Consider the following 15,704-nt stretch of genomic DNA (forward strand, 5'->3'; position numbering starts at 1 on the left):
AGGCACACATATACTGTAAATGGGAATGTAAGTTGATAAAACTTTCTTGGAAAACAGTTTGGCAGTATATTTCTGTCTTTTTATCCTATAATTTTATTTCCAGATCCTCCTTAAGAAAATAATCAAAGCTGCAGATAAAATTTATGAAAAGTCATTCATTACAGTATTATTCATGATATGGAAGAATTAGTAACAATATCAACTTCCAAGAATAGAGGACTATTTAATAAACTTTAGTATAATCACACACATTCTACCTTAGAAGAAAGATAGGAAGAAAATGTACCCAAACAGTACTTAGAGATTGTAGGTGGTTTTTATCATGTCCTATGGAAACCCTGGTGGCGTAGTGGTTAAGTGCTAAGGCTGCGAACCAAAAGGTCAGCAGTTGAAATCCACCAGGCACTCCTTGGAAACTCTATGGGGCAGTTATGCTCTGTTCTATAGGGTCGCTGTAAGTCAGAATCGACTCGACGGCAGCAGGTTTTTTGGATAATAAATATGTATTACTTGCATAATTGGAAAAAATACAATAGATATTAATTAGGAGGTTAAATTTGCCTTTTGAAATTTTGGACTCTTTTGACAATAGACCTTGGATATTAATTTTTGATTAGCATTTAGCCTAGCACAAAAGCTAAGAATTACTTCTTTGGTTTCCCAGAAAGTTTCTATTAGTGTCCTTCTAAGTTCCTTGGATTCCTATTGGTTGCTGATTTTTTAGATGAAGTCATATATAATCACATGTATTGTGTGGATATATGTTTGTGTGTGTATATACATATGTATATGAGGATTTTTAATGATTGTTTTACAAAATTGTGATTCTAATGTATACAATATTGGCTTCTTTTTAGCCATTCAGAAGTTATTTCAGTCATGGAATGATCTCCAGCCATATAACTGAAAACAGGTAAAGTTCTCAGAGAAGAAGGGTCAATATTAATAGAGAAAATGGAGGAGACAAAGGATGTGGGGTGGACATGGGGGAGTCTGTAAGTCCAGAAGCTGTGAGTCAGGAGAATCTACAATTCAAGTTTAGTCATCAGAAGATAAGAAATCCTTGTTCTGTAAACTTTTCTGTTTCAGTGCTTTTTCAGTCTCCTATTTTGTTTTCCTATAATTTTATAGTAAATGAGCTTTTAAAACATTTAATAAACATTAAACCAGAATGTGACGCACATCACAGGCAGTCCACTAAAGAGATGGCAAAGACACAAATTTTATCCTTTTATACAGTCAAGCAGATAAAACCCGTTACTAGTCCTCAAGTAAGAGGACTTGACGGCACCATTTTCCATACATAATTATCTAAATTCACCTGGCAGTTGGAATAGCTGATTGCTAATTTCTTTTTCCAAAGAAAAAAGTTTTGAAGAGGCAGCCAGGTCTCACTCCAGGTTCCACAATGCACGGCTGTGTTGGGAAGGTAAATAGTGAGAAAACATTGTAGTTGTCCAGGAAAGAAATGATGGTGTCATGGACTAGGGCAGTGGCCATGTGAATGGAGGTAAATGGACAAATAGCAATGAAACTCCGTAGACTGATTGGATTTAGGTGATGCGAAAACAGGATAATTCAAGGAGGCCTCTCAGGCCTGGCTCGGTCCCTGGATGAACAGTGGTACTGTTTATGGAGGGCAAACAGGTTTAGGGAGTGGATCGTGAGAGAGGAGAGGAGAGAGCAGAAGCCGAAGGTAAAACGCTAATAATATTCAAAGGCCAGGTAGAAGAGGAAGATGATTGATAAGGGAAACTGAGAGGCAACAGCTCTTGAGCTGGGAGGGTGTCAGATGCTTCTGAGAGCAAGGAAGCAAAGGCTGAAGACTTCCATTGGATTAGCTACATGGAAGTCATTGGGTGATGTTTGCAAGAGCTTTTTGGAGTGAAATGATGGAGAAGATAGATTAGAGTGGGCTGAGGAGCGTGCAAAAAGTGACAGAAAAAAGTATAGCCAAAAGAGGAAGGAAGAGGAGGAGGCAGGTACAAGGGCAGGTAAATGTGTTGGTGAGAACATTTCAACCATCCTCTCCCCCTTTCCTCCTGAAAGTTATTCAGGAATTGATAACTATTCTGTAGTCTGAGTACACAATTAGTATCCTTTTTTAAAATTTGTATATCTATTAAAATGCTATTTTATAAAACTGGGACTTTGCTCTCTCGCTGCATCATGGACAGCAAACGTGTAGAACTTACTCCTCAAGAAGTAGGACAAGCCAAAAATATAAACCTGGCTTGAGTTTAGTTATGTCCCAAAATGGCTTGTTCCTATGGGTCAGTAGGGGGAGTTGGAGACACCTGGGATTCCTACCCAGCCAGCCAAGAGTTTTAGGTGGACTTTCCTGTCCCCTTTCCTCAAACTGCATGATACCACTCAAAAAAGCCCGAGAATTTACTCAGGACATGCGAAGTTGCCACCCTGGCCAAGAGACACTTTTCTAATCACATGTTTTTGACTTGCATCTCTAGCCCTAATAGGCAGCCATTTGTTCTCTTTGGTAATCACTCCACACGAGAAAACCTGAATGCTGGCAACTTTAACTTCCCTTCAGAAGGGCACCTGGTACGCAGCACTGGCCCTGGTGGGAGCTTTGCCAAACACATGGTGAGTGGCTTGACTACCCGGTGCTTAATTAGGTTTATTATCAAATAGAGGGGAGGGGGAGAGACTTTACCAGTTACTGTGTTGATTTAAGCCTGAACTTGAAGTTTTTTAAGGATGAAAAGAATTGGAAACTTGCCGCATGTATCTTTGTGTGTTGTTGTGTGCCATTGAGTCGATTCCAACTCATAGCAACCCTATAGGACAGAGTAGAACCGCTCCATAGGGTTTCCAAGGAATGGCTGGTGGATTCAAACTGCGGACCTTTTGGTTAGCAGCCTGAGTTCTTAACGACTTCACCACCAGGGCTCCATTTTTGTATCGGTACTGGGCATAATTTGAAAACATCATATTCAGTTTTGAAATATTTGAAGGAAAAAGGGAAAACTTTCACAACCCAAACTCTTTAGGTTGTCAGAGAGAGTAGTAGAATAATATTTTTAAATTAAATTGAAAATAGATAGCTTTACTAACCTGAGTTTGTTATGTCTTGACTGTTAATATTTAAGGACATAAACCTTATAGATCAATCTTCTTTTATTAAGAATGCCAGAGAGGAGATTTTTGCACTCGATGGTATTGTCAGCCACATTCTTTTAAAGAAAACATTAGACTAGAATATAGGAGTGCAGTAATTGTAAAAGTCTATGCTATCTTAATGAAATTTTAAGTTTTTAAAATTTTCTGACAATCAGGAAAGCTGGGGAGGTAGATATTATTATTTTCTAATTTGGATTTGGAGAACATGTGACCTAAAAGAATGTAGCTTGATTTCTCTGAGCTGGGACCCCAGACCTGCCTCCAGGCTAGTCCAGGAGGAAGGACTATAAGAATAGGTGTGCCGTCAGAATCTTGCTGCCCTGTAAATTGAAGGTTTGGGCCCTGTTTTAACCCCCAGAGCACTCTTAGAATATGTAGAAAATGCCAAATGGCATAGGCCTCTTTGTATAATCTTAACTTGCTGTCTACACATAGTAACTCAAAACTAGAGGATACTATCTGGCTGCCGCTTCTGGCAAGATGAAGTAGACAGATTTTCCCTATTCTTCCCACTGAAGACCCTGGACATTACATACAAAACGAACAAAAGAAAACTCTAAAAGTTGGGAAAAAGAAGGCAGACTTACTATAGACCTCAGGACCAAAGGAACAAGATGGTGGTGAGTTCACTGGGTTTTCTTTTTGCCTCATATATACCATACTTGGAGTTGAAGAAGCCAACAACTCAGAAATGCCAATGGTTGTAGACAAAGAAGCCCCAAGGAAAGCTTGTTCTCTCTAGCCAAAGGACCAGGAAAGGGACAGTCTAGCAAGACAGAAAACTTTTAGACAATGACTGACACTAAACCACAGATCCAAAAAGCTCAGAGAACACTAAGCAGCGTAAATACCAAAAACTCTACATCCAGGGATATCTTATTCAAACTGCAGAAAACCAAAGACAGAGAAAATCTAGAAGCTAGAGGGTAAAAACACCTTACCCTCTAGGAACAAGGATAAGAATTACAGCAGAATTCTCATTAGAAACCACGCAAATTAGAGGAGAATGGAGTGAAATATTTAAAGGATTGAAAGAAAAAATGCTCACCAACCTTGACTTAAGACTCCTTAACATTCTATAATAAGCAGATGACACAACCTTGCTGGCTGAAAGCAAAGAGGACTTGAAGCACTTACTGATGAAGATCAAAGACTACAGCCTTCAGTATGGATTACACGTCAACATAAAGAAAACAAAAATCCTCACAACTGGACCAATAAGCAACATGATAAATGGAGAAAAGATTGAAATTGCCAAGCATTTCATTTTACCTGGGTCCACAGTCAACACCATGGAAACAGCAGTCAAGAAATCAAACAACGTATTGCATTGGGTAGATCTGCTGTGAAAGACCTCTTTAAAGTGTTCAAAAGCAAAGGTGTCACTTTGAGGGCTAGGGTGCACCTGACCCAATCCATGATATTTGCAGTCGCCTCATGTGTGCATGCAAAAGCTGGAAATGAATAAGGAAGACCGAAGAAGAATTGATGCCTTTGAATTATGGTGTTGGTAAAGAGTATTGAATTTACCGTGGTCTGTCAGAAGAAAGAACAAATCTGTCTTGGAAGAAGGACGGCCAGAATGTTCCTTAGAAGTGAGGATGGCAAGTCCTCATAGTCTCAAGTACTTTGAACATGTTATCAGGAGGGACCAGTCTGTGGAGAAGGACCTCATGCTTGGTAAAGTAGAGGGTCAGCTCTAAACCACAGGTATAGGGGTTAGGATTTACCAAATGCATTTTTTTTGGGGGGGGGCACAATTCAGTCCATAACAAGGACATTATGCTGAGTGAAATAAGTCAGACACAAAAGGACAAATACTGTGTGATATCACTGATATGAAATAAGCAGATACAGGAAACCAAAAGTAAGTAGTGGTTACCGGGGCAAGAGGGAGGGGGCAAGAGAGTTTTTGCTTAGAGTCCATTGAAGATATGTTATGTGGTGGGATAATTTAGAAAAAGAGAGCAAAAATGCATGCACAGGTTGAAGAACGTAATCAATGTGATTGAAGTGTCCACGTTGAAACCAGTAAAATGTTGTATGTGTTGTCATGTATATATTACCGTAATAAAACAAAAGCAAAGGAGAATGAAGACTGTAATCAATGTCACTGAATTGTAGAAATTGTTGAGATGGCATACGTTATATATATTATGTATCTTTAAAATTTTTTTTTAAAAAGTAAAGGAGAGATAAAGACTTTATCAAACAAACAAAAATTTAGGGAATTTATTGACAGAAGACCTACCTTTCAAGAAATGTTAAAAGAAATTCTTCAGGTAAAAAGAAAATTATATAGGTCAGAAACTTGGATCTACATAGAGAAAAGCATCATAGAGGGAATAAATTAAGGTAAAATAAACATTTTTTTCCTATTCTTAATTATCTAAAAGATAACTTTTTAACGTAATAAATAGTAACAATGTGTTGGGTTATTACAGCATGGGGACAAGCGAAATGAATGACAGCAATGTCATAAGGGACAAGAGGGAAGAAATCGGAGTACTCTGTTCCAGGCTACCTGTGCTACAGATGAAGAGATATAGGGTAATTCAAAGGTGAACTTAGATTAGTTATAAATACGTAATTGCAAACTCTAGGGAAACCACAAAAAGTATCTAGGTTTCAATTGAAAAAAATCACTGAAGATCTCAAACTGTGTGAAAAAGGACAGTCATCAGATGAAAACACTGAGATAACACAGATGTTAGAATGATCTGACAAGGATTTTAGACAAGCCATCATAAAAATGCTTCAGTGAACAGTTAAGAATACCCTTGAAATAAATGGAAAAAAAGAAGTGTCAGCAATGAAATAGAAGATGCAAAAAGGAACCAAATGGAAATTTTAGAACTAAAAAATACAATAACTAAAATAAAACCCTAATGAATGGGCTCAGTAGCAAAATGGAGAGAACAGAGGAAAAAAATCAGTGAACTTAACAGAACATAAGAAATTTCCCAGCCGTAGAGGAAGTAAGTAGACTGATAGAAAAGGAACAGAGCCTCAGATCTGTGGGACTATCGCAAAGCAGTAGTCTTGTCATCTGAGTACCAGAAGGAGGGAAAAAAGAGGGTGGGGCTGTAAAAGTATTCAAAGAAGTAATGGCTGAAAATTTCCCAAATTTGTCAGAAGACATGAACCTGAGTGTCAAAAGACAAAAAGCTGAGTGAAGCCCAGATAGGATAAACTCAAAGATATCCACACTAAGACACATCATAGTCAAACTTCTGGAAACTATAGACAAAAAGTGTTGAGAACAGCCAGAGAGAAACAGCACTTACCTATAAAAAAAAATAATTCAAATGACACTGGATTTCTTATCAGAAGCCATGGAGGCCAGAAGGAAGTGGTACAATATTTTTCAAGTGCTAAAAGAGAAGAACTGTCAGCCTGGATTTCTATATCTAGTGAAAATATCCTTCAGGAATGAAGGGGAAATCAAGACATTCTCAGATTAAGGAAAACTAAGAGAATTTGTTGGCAACAAACCTACCCTAAAAGAATGACTAAAGAAGTTCTGTCTAAACAGAGAGGAAATGATAAGGAATCTTAGAACATCAGGAAGAAAGAGAGAAAATATGAGGATAAAACCAATGCACCACTGAACTCTAAATTTTAAAATGATTAATTTTATGTTATTTTAGCTCAAAAAAAATTAAACAGAAAAAGAAATGCTCGCCTAGGTTGTGAACAGTATAACCGGTTTCTGTTCTTAGAGCTGTGTGACTGCAAAGCCAACGGGCTTTCGTTCGTTAATTTAACAATCCGTATTAAGTGTCTCTTCTATGCCAATCACTGTGCTAGATGCAGGGAATATATAGGCATGGTGTTTGCCTTCAAGAATCTCACAGATTAGTAGGAGCGTCAGTGAGGGTGGTGCTGTGAAATCTTTGAAAGTGTAGCTGGGGTCTTTATACAGCTTTCTATAATAATAATGTTGTCATCAGATCTTTATTTTACAAACACAGAAATTCAGTGTAGTCAAGGACTTCCATGAGATCACAAATCTGGTCCTGGGGCTGGCGGGCCCCAAATTGTGACCCTTCGTCTTCAGCTCTAGTCCTAGGTAACATGCCCACCCTTTCCATTTCTGTGCCATTTGTGAATAATTTACTAAATGGTAAGTGCCGTATAAAGCATGGAAGCTCAGGTTATTGAAACAGGTTTTATGTTACATTTGCAAATTCTGTTGTACCAATTTATTGTCTAACGTAAACGGCAATAGATTTGACTTTAATGTGTGCTTACCCAAATTTATTTTTTAGCACTTAAAAAAAAAAGGAAAATTTGGAAACCCAAGGATCATGTTTTAATTGAGAAGATACATATATTAACTGACAATTAGAAATAAATAAGAGAGTTTTCATTCAGGGTCATGGTAATATGGATCCATGTTTACTAAATTATAGATTAGAGTAAGTCCTCATTTCAAACCTGTACCTTGGATTTCACAATATCATAGAAAAGTGCCATATATTCTGGTTTGACTTCCTTAAGCAATGTAGCAAAGTAGGAATGAATATGTGTATCACATTTAGCTACTTTTTCTATGTAGTGCTAATTTCTTTTCTGTTAGCTCTTGTGGTGGCATTTTGCAACCCCTAACGAGAGAATGTTAGATTTCCCAAAGAGAATGGCATCTATTCCCATCTCTGTGTCAGTCAACAACTGAGTAGGGGAGAAGAATAAGCACATAAAAACCACCTTCTCCTCCGTTAATGTGCGGAGGTGAAATACACATGGAGGTGAGGACCTGGGTAGCACCACCCTTTCCTGCATAGGTGTGCCCGGCACATCTCCCTGCCATTTCACCCAAGCTCTGCACTGAATATTAATGGAATTCAAAACCCAAGTGCGATTCCTCTTTTCTGTCTTCTAAGTTGTGAATTCTTTAGCATCCTGGGCTGACTTGAGTACCCAACAGTAACCACAGAATATATCCACAGTTATTAAAAAAAAAAAAAAAACACAAAAAAGGTACCTTTGGGAAGAAAAAGGAGATTTTTTTCACCATGCCTGTATGAAATAATAAACCAGCTGTTTGTAAAATAAAATTGGTTTCCATTAACTATACACTTTTTGTTTCTATAGCAGTAAGTCACACTCCTGACACAACTAATTCCTGTTCCTTTTTTTTTTCTGACATCCAGGTGGCACAGTGCGTCTCCCCAAAGGGACCCCTTGCTTGCTCTAGAACATACTTTTTTGGAGCTACTCACATTCCTTACTTGGGTAAGTCCCCATAGTCGTTTCTCCCATATTATGGCTTCTCCCATAAGTTAGAAGTTGACTCATGATTACCACTTTGCGCAGAAGCCCATGATTCCCAGTTTGTGGGCCTCTCACTCCCTCTCTTAGTACAGCTGGGTAGTGGATGTACCTAACCATTTCTCACAGAATGCATTTCAGGAGAAAAAAACCAATCAGTTCAATATATACTAAGTCTAACCATGTGTAAGATCATGTGCTCAGTATCAGAAGAAAGGCAAAGACGATTACAGGGGGTATGGGCTGCAAGAGAGTTTGAAAACTCAGCCAGGTGCCTGCCTGACTGTTTGTGAGGAAAAGTGGGGAAGGGCCATGGGAGAAGGATGCCCCGGAGCTGTGAACACTCACAGGAGCAAGGGCTCCATGCTGCGGGGCCATCCAAAAAGGCTGGGCTGACCAGGCCTCCTGTCTTGCGAAGATAACTGGAAACTGCAGATATCCAAAGAGATGGGGAGGAGAACCTCTAGAATGATGAGGATCTCAGCACCACTACACAGTGTGTCAGAGGCAGGTTTTTCTCCTGGGTGTTACATAGGCCGGTAAACTCTAGAAAGAAGCATGACTTAGGTCAGACGATTAAGAAGATGAGGAAAAAGGCAGTACACAGCTTGCTTGCTTATACCTCCTATTTTAAAATACTAAAAATGAAAGCAAAAACATTGCAGAGTTTCAGATTTCACACGTCCTCTGGTGTTCAGTGGTGATGTTGGGTGGGTGGTGAAAGAGGAAACGTCAGACAAAGGGTGGAGGTCCAGGAAGATTCCAGGAGTAGCTTGGTTTTGCTGTTGTTTGTGCTTGTACTGTATTTAACTTAAATAATAATGTAGCTCTTGACATCTCTTTGTAATTAAGTTTAAGAAAGTCTAGCTTCCTTGCGAAATGTTTGCATGTCCTGTGATCTTGTCACATTCTTAATACATCACAGGTGATGACAATAAGCTGCCCAAGAAAACTGAACAAATGTAAGTCTTCATTTATTTTTTATTTTTTCTTTTCTGAAGTTGGGAATCCCTGGTGGCGTAGTGGTTAAGAGCTAAGGCAGCTAACCAAAAGGTCAGCAGTCCAAATCCACCAGGAGCACCTTGGAAACTCTATGGGGCAGTCCTACTCTGTCCTGTAGGGTCACTATGATTCAGAATTGACTTGATGGCAAAAGGTTTGATTTGATTATGGGTTTCTAAAGTTGAGTTTATCCAGAAGTTGTGGCCGTCCCATCTACTCCCTTTTTGAGATCAGCAGTGGTTAGGACACCTGGTTTAAGAGGTACACAGAGCTTTGTAGCTTCCAACCCCTGTCTCTCAGCTTGGAGCCCAGGCCAGAGGACCCTGCCAGCTTTGCCACCTGCTCCTCGCTACAGAACTTCCTACTTTGAGCACCCATGCTTATAAACGATGTAGCTCTCCTTAATGTTTTCTACATAGTGTAGTTTTTATTGGGGGCTTCCCTAAAAATAAAACATCCTGAAACTCATTGAGTGAATCTGTGTGAAACCCCATCTGGTCTGAGGAGTATTTGCTCAGGATTTGACACCCAGGCTTAGGGAGCAGAGCTGGGATCTGAACTCAAGCTGTGCACCCTTAGACAGGTCCTAGTGTTGACTTCTCTCCCCTACATGCAGCAGGAAGCCAAAGACAGGAAATAAACTCATTAATGCTGAAGCTGCTGAATTCCAAAAAGCATTCTCCTTCCGAAATACGAATGTCATATAGTTTTATTATTACTTAAATAAATGTCTCAGTATAAACTGGCAAGGCCCAGACCAGGGCTTCCACAGGCCAGCAATGACAGGCCACAAATAAGCACCTAAGGAACTTCTCAAAGATATGAGTACCCCAGGCCCAATTCCACCGCTACTGAGTCCAAAATTTCTAGGGTTAAGACCCATGAAGCTATATTGGAAAAATATGTATATAATACAAGTAATATAATCACACTCCAGAAAATGTGAAAAAATAGAGAAAAGAAAATCAGCCATAATTCCTCCTTTCTGGCACTTCTTAATGTTATTCTTTTATTATTATGCATTTAGGTTTTATGTAGCTCTAATCGTAGTAGGGAAACCCTTGGTAGCATAGTGGTTAAGAGCTATGGCTGCTAACCAAACGGTCAGCGGTTCGAATCCACCAGGCGCTCCTTGAAAACCGTATGGGGCGGTTCTGCTCTGTCCTGTAGGGTCGCTATGAGTCGGAATCAACTTGACGGCAGTGGGTTTGGTTTTGGGGTTTTGAATCATAGTGGTGTGTGTAGTTTTTTTGAGGGTTTTCTTCACTTAGCAGCAAGTCAGCTATTTCCTCATGTTGATGGATGCAGTCTTGCTTTATAGCTGCTTGTGCTTCCCTTGCGAGCTATGCTTAGCCACTTCCTTGGACCCTCATTCTGTACCCTAGACATTTTGTCTTACACTTAGGTAAGGCTTTGTCAGTCCTGCCAGGCACCTCCCCTTGCCTTTTAGGGCCTCATGGATGAGCCCCATTGGTGCCCAGTTTCAGGGACTAATATGGAAGAGTGCCTGGGCCTACGTCAGAAGACTTGCCAGACCTCAGGACTAGTGGAACTGGGCCTTGTAGAGACCTAGTGAAGGCAACAGCAACACCATCCAGGCAGAGAGCTGTCCCTCCCTGTCATGGGTTGTATGCCTCCCATCTAGACCACTGTATATGTCGGTAGCCAGGTGGCTTGTGAGCTGAGCTCTTGTCTGAGGGTCTGTGTAGGAGAAGGTCAAGCAGGAGGAGGCCTGACCAGTGTTGGTACTTCGGGAAGGTTTAATCAAGCTGGGAGTTATCGTCACATATCTTTGGGGTTGGCTTCTATGAAACCTCACCCTTAGTGTCAAAGTGTAGAGGATTCCAACACCTGAAAGTGACCAAGCTCATTGTCAGTGTCCCTGCCAGGCCCCTTCCTACTAGGGCCATCTGTCCTTACATGGCCATTAATCTTCAGGATATATTGTAGACCTTTGGAGCTGTCATTTTAGTCTAAGTATTTTATATTTCCCTTTTTCTTCTCCTTCCCAGTTCAGATCTTTACCTAAAGTGTGGAGGTGTGGTGCAGGTGCCAAGAAGAAAATGGGAGGAGATGGTAATGTGATGTAGCACATGGAAAAAGCACCAGGCTGAGAGCAGACCTGAGTTTGGGTCTGCCATTAATTTGCTGTGGCCTTGGACCACTTACTCCAACTCTTTAGGCCTCATTTGCTTCATCTGTAAAATGAGAGGATTGGACCAGATCATTTCTGTGTTTCCTTCCAGCCCTCAAACTCCTATCACCTTCCTTTACCTATTAAAAGATTCTCACAGGCTTAAAATAGAAATCGTTAGGTAAGGTTTATCATTTCTCTGCCAGGCAAGCCAGGCACCCCTCCTTCCCTTCTAGAACCTCATGGATGAGCCCTCTCTGTAAATCTGGGTCTCCTTTCCCTAAAGTAGTAGTTCTCAACTCAGTTTTGCCATGCATCCTCCCCAGGGGACATTCAGCAATGTCTATCTGAAGACATTTTTGGTTGTCCCAACTGGGGGTGCTCCTGGCATCTAGTGGATAGAGGCCAAAGATGCTGCTAAACATTCTGTGATGCACAGGACAGACAGCCCACCCCCTACAACAAAGAATCGTGGGGCCCAAAATGCCGAGGTTGAAAAACCCTGCCCTGAAGGAAAGCAGACTTGGATTTTCTGAGAGCCTTTCTGGCAGTCTTCAGTCCCAGTTCTACCAAAGAAAAAGCCTCCATATAATGACCTTGGGAAGTAAGAAGTCAGAGGGAAAGAGCACGGTTTGGGGTAGAAGGGAGGTGATAGAGCCCCTCAGAAGCGTTCTCTGTTGTTTAGATCAGGCGCGCTGCCTGGAGAGTGGACTGCAGCTGTTTAATTTTTATGTAAGTGGAGCCCAGTCTCTGCTCAGCTGGGTAATCTCTCTTGCCCCCTGAGGCTCCAGGAGCAGCCACCTTCAGCAGGCCTGATGAGGAGATGTCATGAAGGTGTGGTGTGGTTGCCCTGAAAAAGCAGCAAGTCTATCTTGACGCACCTGCACAAAGAGGGGTCAGGGCACCCGCATAGTTTTCTCCTATTGGGTTATAAACAGGGAGGATTGGTCTTTGGAGCAGAACTCAGAGGAGCTGGCTTTTCTTAAGATGGTTTAATAAGAGCAAAGTACAAATCAGTTGGAGCACATGATTTTTAGAAGGTTTAGAAATCAATGATTTCCATGTTTACACTTTTTTCCTTTTGTTTAAAAATCAGTTCCTTGGAGAATATCACTTGTGTGCTTGCAGCTTTTGTTGGAACTCTGTGATGCTGTAGTTAACCTTTATTTTTTGTTTTTAAAGTAGGCTCTTATCCCAGGTATACGCCGCAGTTGTTGAGGCAGTTCTGGCTGGCATTGCATGTTATGCTAAAAGCTCCAGTCTAACAAAGGTAATTTAAATACCATGGTCCTCTTTCCTTAGTAGCTATGTTGGTGTAAAACTTGCTATCCATCTGTTCATTCTCTGGATACCTTGTGGTGGTCAATTTTGTGTGAAGTTGGGCCTTGGTGGAGCTGGCATCAGGCAGAGATGCCTTTAGAGTGCCAAGCTCCTACCGCCTGTGATAGTGCTGTTGTCTTGTGAGTGACAGCTAAACAGCACTTATTTAGTAGACCTCTGGTTGTATTAAAGAAAAATCATGCTGTAACATGTTGTTCTGTCTAATAGTTTTAATAAGGCTTTTAAAAGTTAAAAAATAAAAAAATGTAAATTATTCTACTATGAACTCTAATAAAGTTAGGTAAGTTTTTTTTTGAGCTATGTAATTTGAGTTCCTGTAAGTCGGTGTTTAAAAAAAAAAAAAAAAATCCTAAAGAACAGAAGATCTGACTTGCCTTTTCTAGACATTCACGTGTGTTCTCATCCTCTGACCATTATCTTCCTTGCTGTCTTGCGGTTAACCTGCCCTGCTGAGTTGGATTCCTATATCTGACCCAGTAAGGAGATGAGAAGAGTCGGCATGATGCCTCCCAATGCCAATAGGACCTTTCCTGAAGGAAGCCATTTGACATTGGAAAGGTTGTGTATGATGTAGATACCAGAGAGACTGTAGCCGTAGTCACCAGCTCCCTACCGTCTCCCCTCCTCACTGAACTCGAATCCCTGGTGCTGACTTGGGACTTCTCTGCCCTTTAGCGGCTGTGTGGCAGAAAGCTTATGCCATGCAACGGGTTGTCCTTCAATATCATTATTTACATCTTTGTTTTGTAACTGATCTTTTTTAATTCTAGCTCTTTGAATATTCTTAGCCTCTGGCAGAAACTCTCAGGGCAGTGGTCCTCCCCAGGGCCAGGGGAGAAAGGAGGAGAAAACAGGTACTAAAGTCACCCAGAGCACTTTTCCAGACCTCACATTCTGATGCACAGTGCCTCCGGGATCCACTGGCACCAGCCCAGCTGCTTACACCTCTCAGGTGGATCAAGTTCCAGTGCCCACCTGCTTGAATGAAGTTTTTTTTCCTGTGAACCCAGCCTGAAGAAAGCAGGCACCTGTTTCCCTTAACAGTATGCTTTCATCGTAGTCTGTCAATGTGTACAAAGTAGTCACGTAGCAGGGAGCGGCATAGCCTTCTCCCAGACACGTTAGAAGGGCTCGCTCGCTCTCCCTATGAGTCATGTGTGTACTTCTTCCTGCTGTGAAAGCTAATTGCCTTTGTTTGTGTTATTGGTTTTACAGGCCAAGGAGGTAGCAGAGCAAACCCTGGGATCTGGGTTAGATTCTTATGAGCTGATGCAATTTAAGGCAGCCCTACGGTAGGCAACGGTTGATATTTTCTATAAGGCACTTTTCTGGATATTTGTTTAAAAAAAAAAACTTTTGTATTTTATATTCATTCTCCTCTTTGAGAAAAGTTCCAGTGTGGTTAGGCATTAGGCTGCTGACCAAAATGTCGGCTCCTTGGAAACGCTATGGGGCACCACTTCTCTGTCCTGTAGGGTCGCTATGAGTCGAAATCGACTCTACGGCAATGGGTTTGGTTTTTGGTATGAAGGAGGATCATTCATGATCAGGGCTTTATCTGAGAAGCCAAAGATAGAAGAACTATATAAGAAAAAGCCCCATACATGTTCTAAGGCTGAATGTGAGGCAGATTAATACCAAAACCATAGGAGACCTGTGGTTTCAGAGATTACAAAGGTGAAGCTAAGGAGGTGAGTGATGGGGTTTGCTAGGGGCAGAGGCCTGGGCACATGAAGATAGTCACGCTTAGAAGAGACTTGCCCTGGGCCTCTTCTGCCTCTCAAGTCATAGGAACCCTGAGCCTGGTGGTGTCTCGGGGTCTAGACAGTCTGGGAATCTGGCTTCCTCGCAGTCCTCCCAAGGTGACACATCTCCCAGCAAGCACATCACAGCAGGTCTCTGTATGGTCTCCTTCTGTAGCTAAACCTTCACAAGCCCAGTCCACTCAACTGACTACCCCACATTAGGACCACTTTGTGCACCTTTATTCAAAGGAGACAGAAGATACCAATACTGGGGAGTTTCTTTAAGGACACTACTGGGAAGTGCCTTGGGTTACCCCATCTCCATGCCCCACATTTTCTTACAACTACAGCCCTGCATACTGAGAAGGAACATTTAGAAAGATGTCAGTCAGTTGATCTAGAAAGGTGTCAGTCAGTTGATCTACCGTGAAGAGTTCTATTGCTGCAGCTCCAGGAATGGAATAAAGAGCCAGAACCCCAAAGGCTCCCAACCCTGCCATGGGGCTATTCCAGGAAGTTCCCACACCCTCTGCCCATTGAAGCATTGTTCCTGAGTCGCACTGGTCTCCTACCCTTGATAACCTCTAATAGCCCCTTTGGTGCAAGGCTTAGGGCTTGCTTCAGGCTTCCTTTCCTCTGGGTCTTCTGGATCTTGTTTCTCTGGTCAGGAAAGGAGAGGGATAGGGGAACCTTGTTCCCTAAAGACCTGTACTGTCTATTCCTGAAAAACCTGGGTTTGAGAAAGCTCTTTTGCCTTTCATCTGTGTGACCCTGGGCAAGTCAGGGAGCTCTACAGAGTGCATCTCTTTCTTCGTCTGGAAAATGAGGGTGTACTCTCCTGGTAGAGTGATTGGGAGTTCAGTGTCTGGCATGTAAGTGTTAGCTGCTGTTACGGCAGGGGTCGTCTCTGTTGCCGTAGACATGGCCGATATAGTCATTCCACTCCTTTCTTTGGGGTTTGCCTAGGCCCACTCACCTCCTAGGGCAGGCCTCCTCTCAATCCAAGGCCCCCCTGGCATGGGCGTACCCCCCTAGTTGGAGGAAGGAACAAGGAGAAACACCAGGCA

The 15,704-nt window shown here is 41.6% G+C and overlaps 1 protein-coding gene across 7 annotated transcripts in view; it reads left to right on the forward strand.

Moving 5' to 3' along the window:
- Positions 1-15,704, forward strand: part of DNAAF9 (dynein axonemal assembly factor 9) — a 155,880-nt gene that overhangs the window by 58,940 nt on the left and 81,236 nt on the right. For 6 of the 7 annotated variants that reach the window (XR_010319220.1, XM_064275837.1, XM_064275838.1 and 3 more), the window contains 6 exons: positions 858-913; positions 2,469-2,604; positions 8,298-8,379; positions 9,341-9,377; positions 12,734-12,821; positions 14,108-14,184. Coding sequence is in view for 6 of the 7 variants with exons in the window: in XM_064275837.1 (XP_064131907.1) it covers positions 858-913; positions 2,469-2,604; positions 8,298-8,379; positions 9,341-9,377; positions 12,734-12,821; positions 14,108-14,184 (476 nt within the window). In the remaining variant the exon portion in view is untranslated. The remainder of the gene's footprint in view (positions 1-857; positions 914-2,468; positions 2,605-8,297; positions 8,380-9,340; positions 9,378-12,733; positions 12,822-14,107; positions 14,185-15,704) is intronic. The other variant, XM_064275836.1, reaches the window with a different exon arrangement.

The sequence above is a fragment of the Loxodonta africana genome, chromosome 24 (assembly GCF_030014295.1).
Source record: "Loxodonta africana isolate mLoxAfr1 chromosome 24, mLoxAfr1.hap2, whole genome shotgun sequence".
NCBI classification, from domain to species: domain Eukaryota; kingdom Metazoa; phylum Chordata; class Mammalia; order Proboscidea; family Elephantidae; genus Loxodonta; species Loxodonta africana.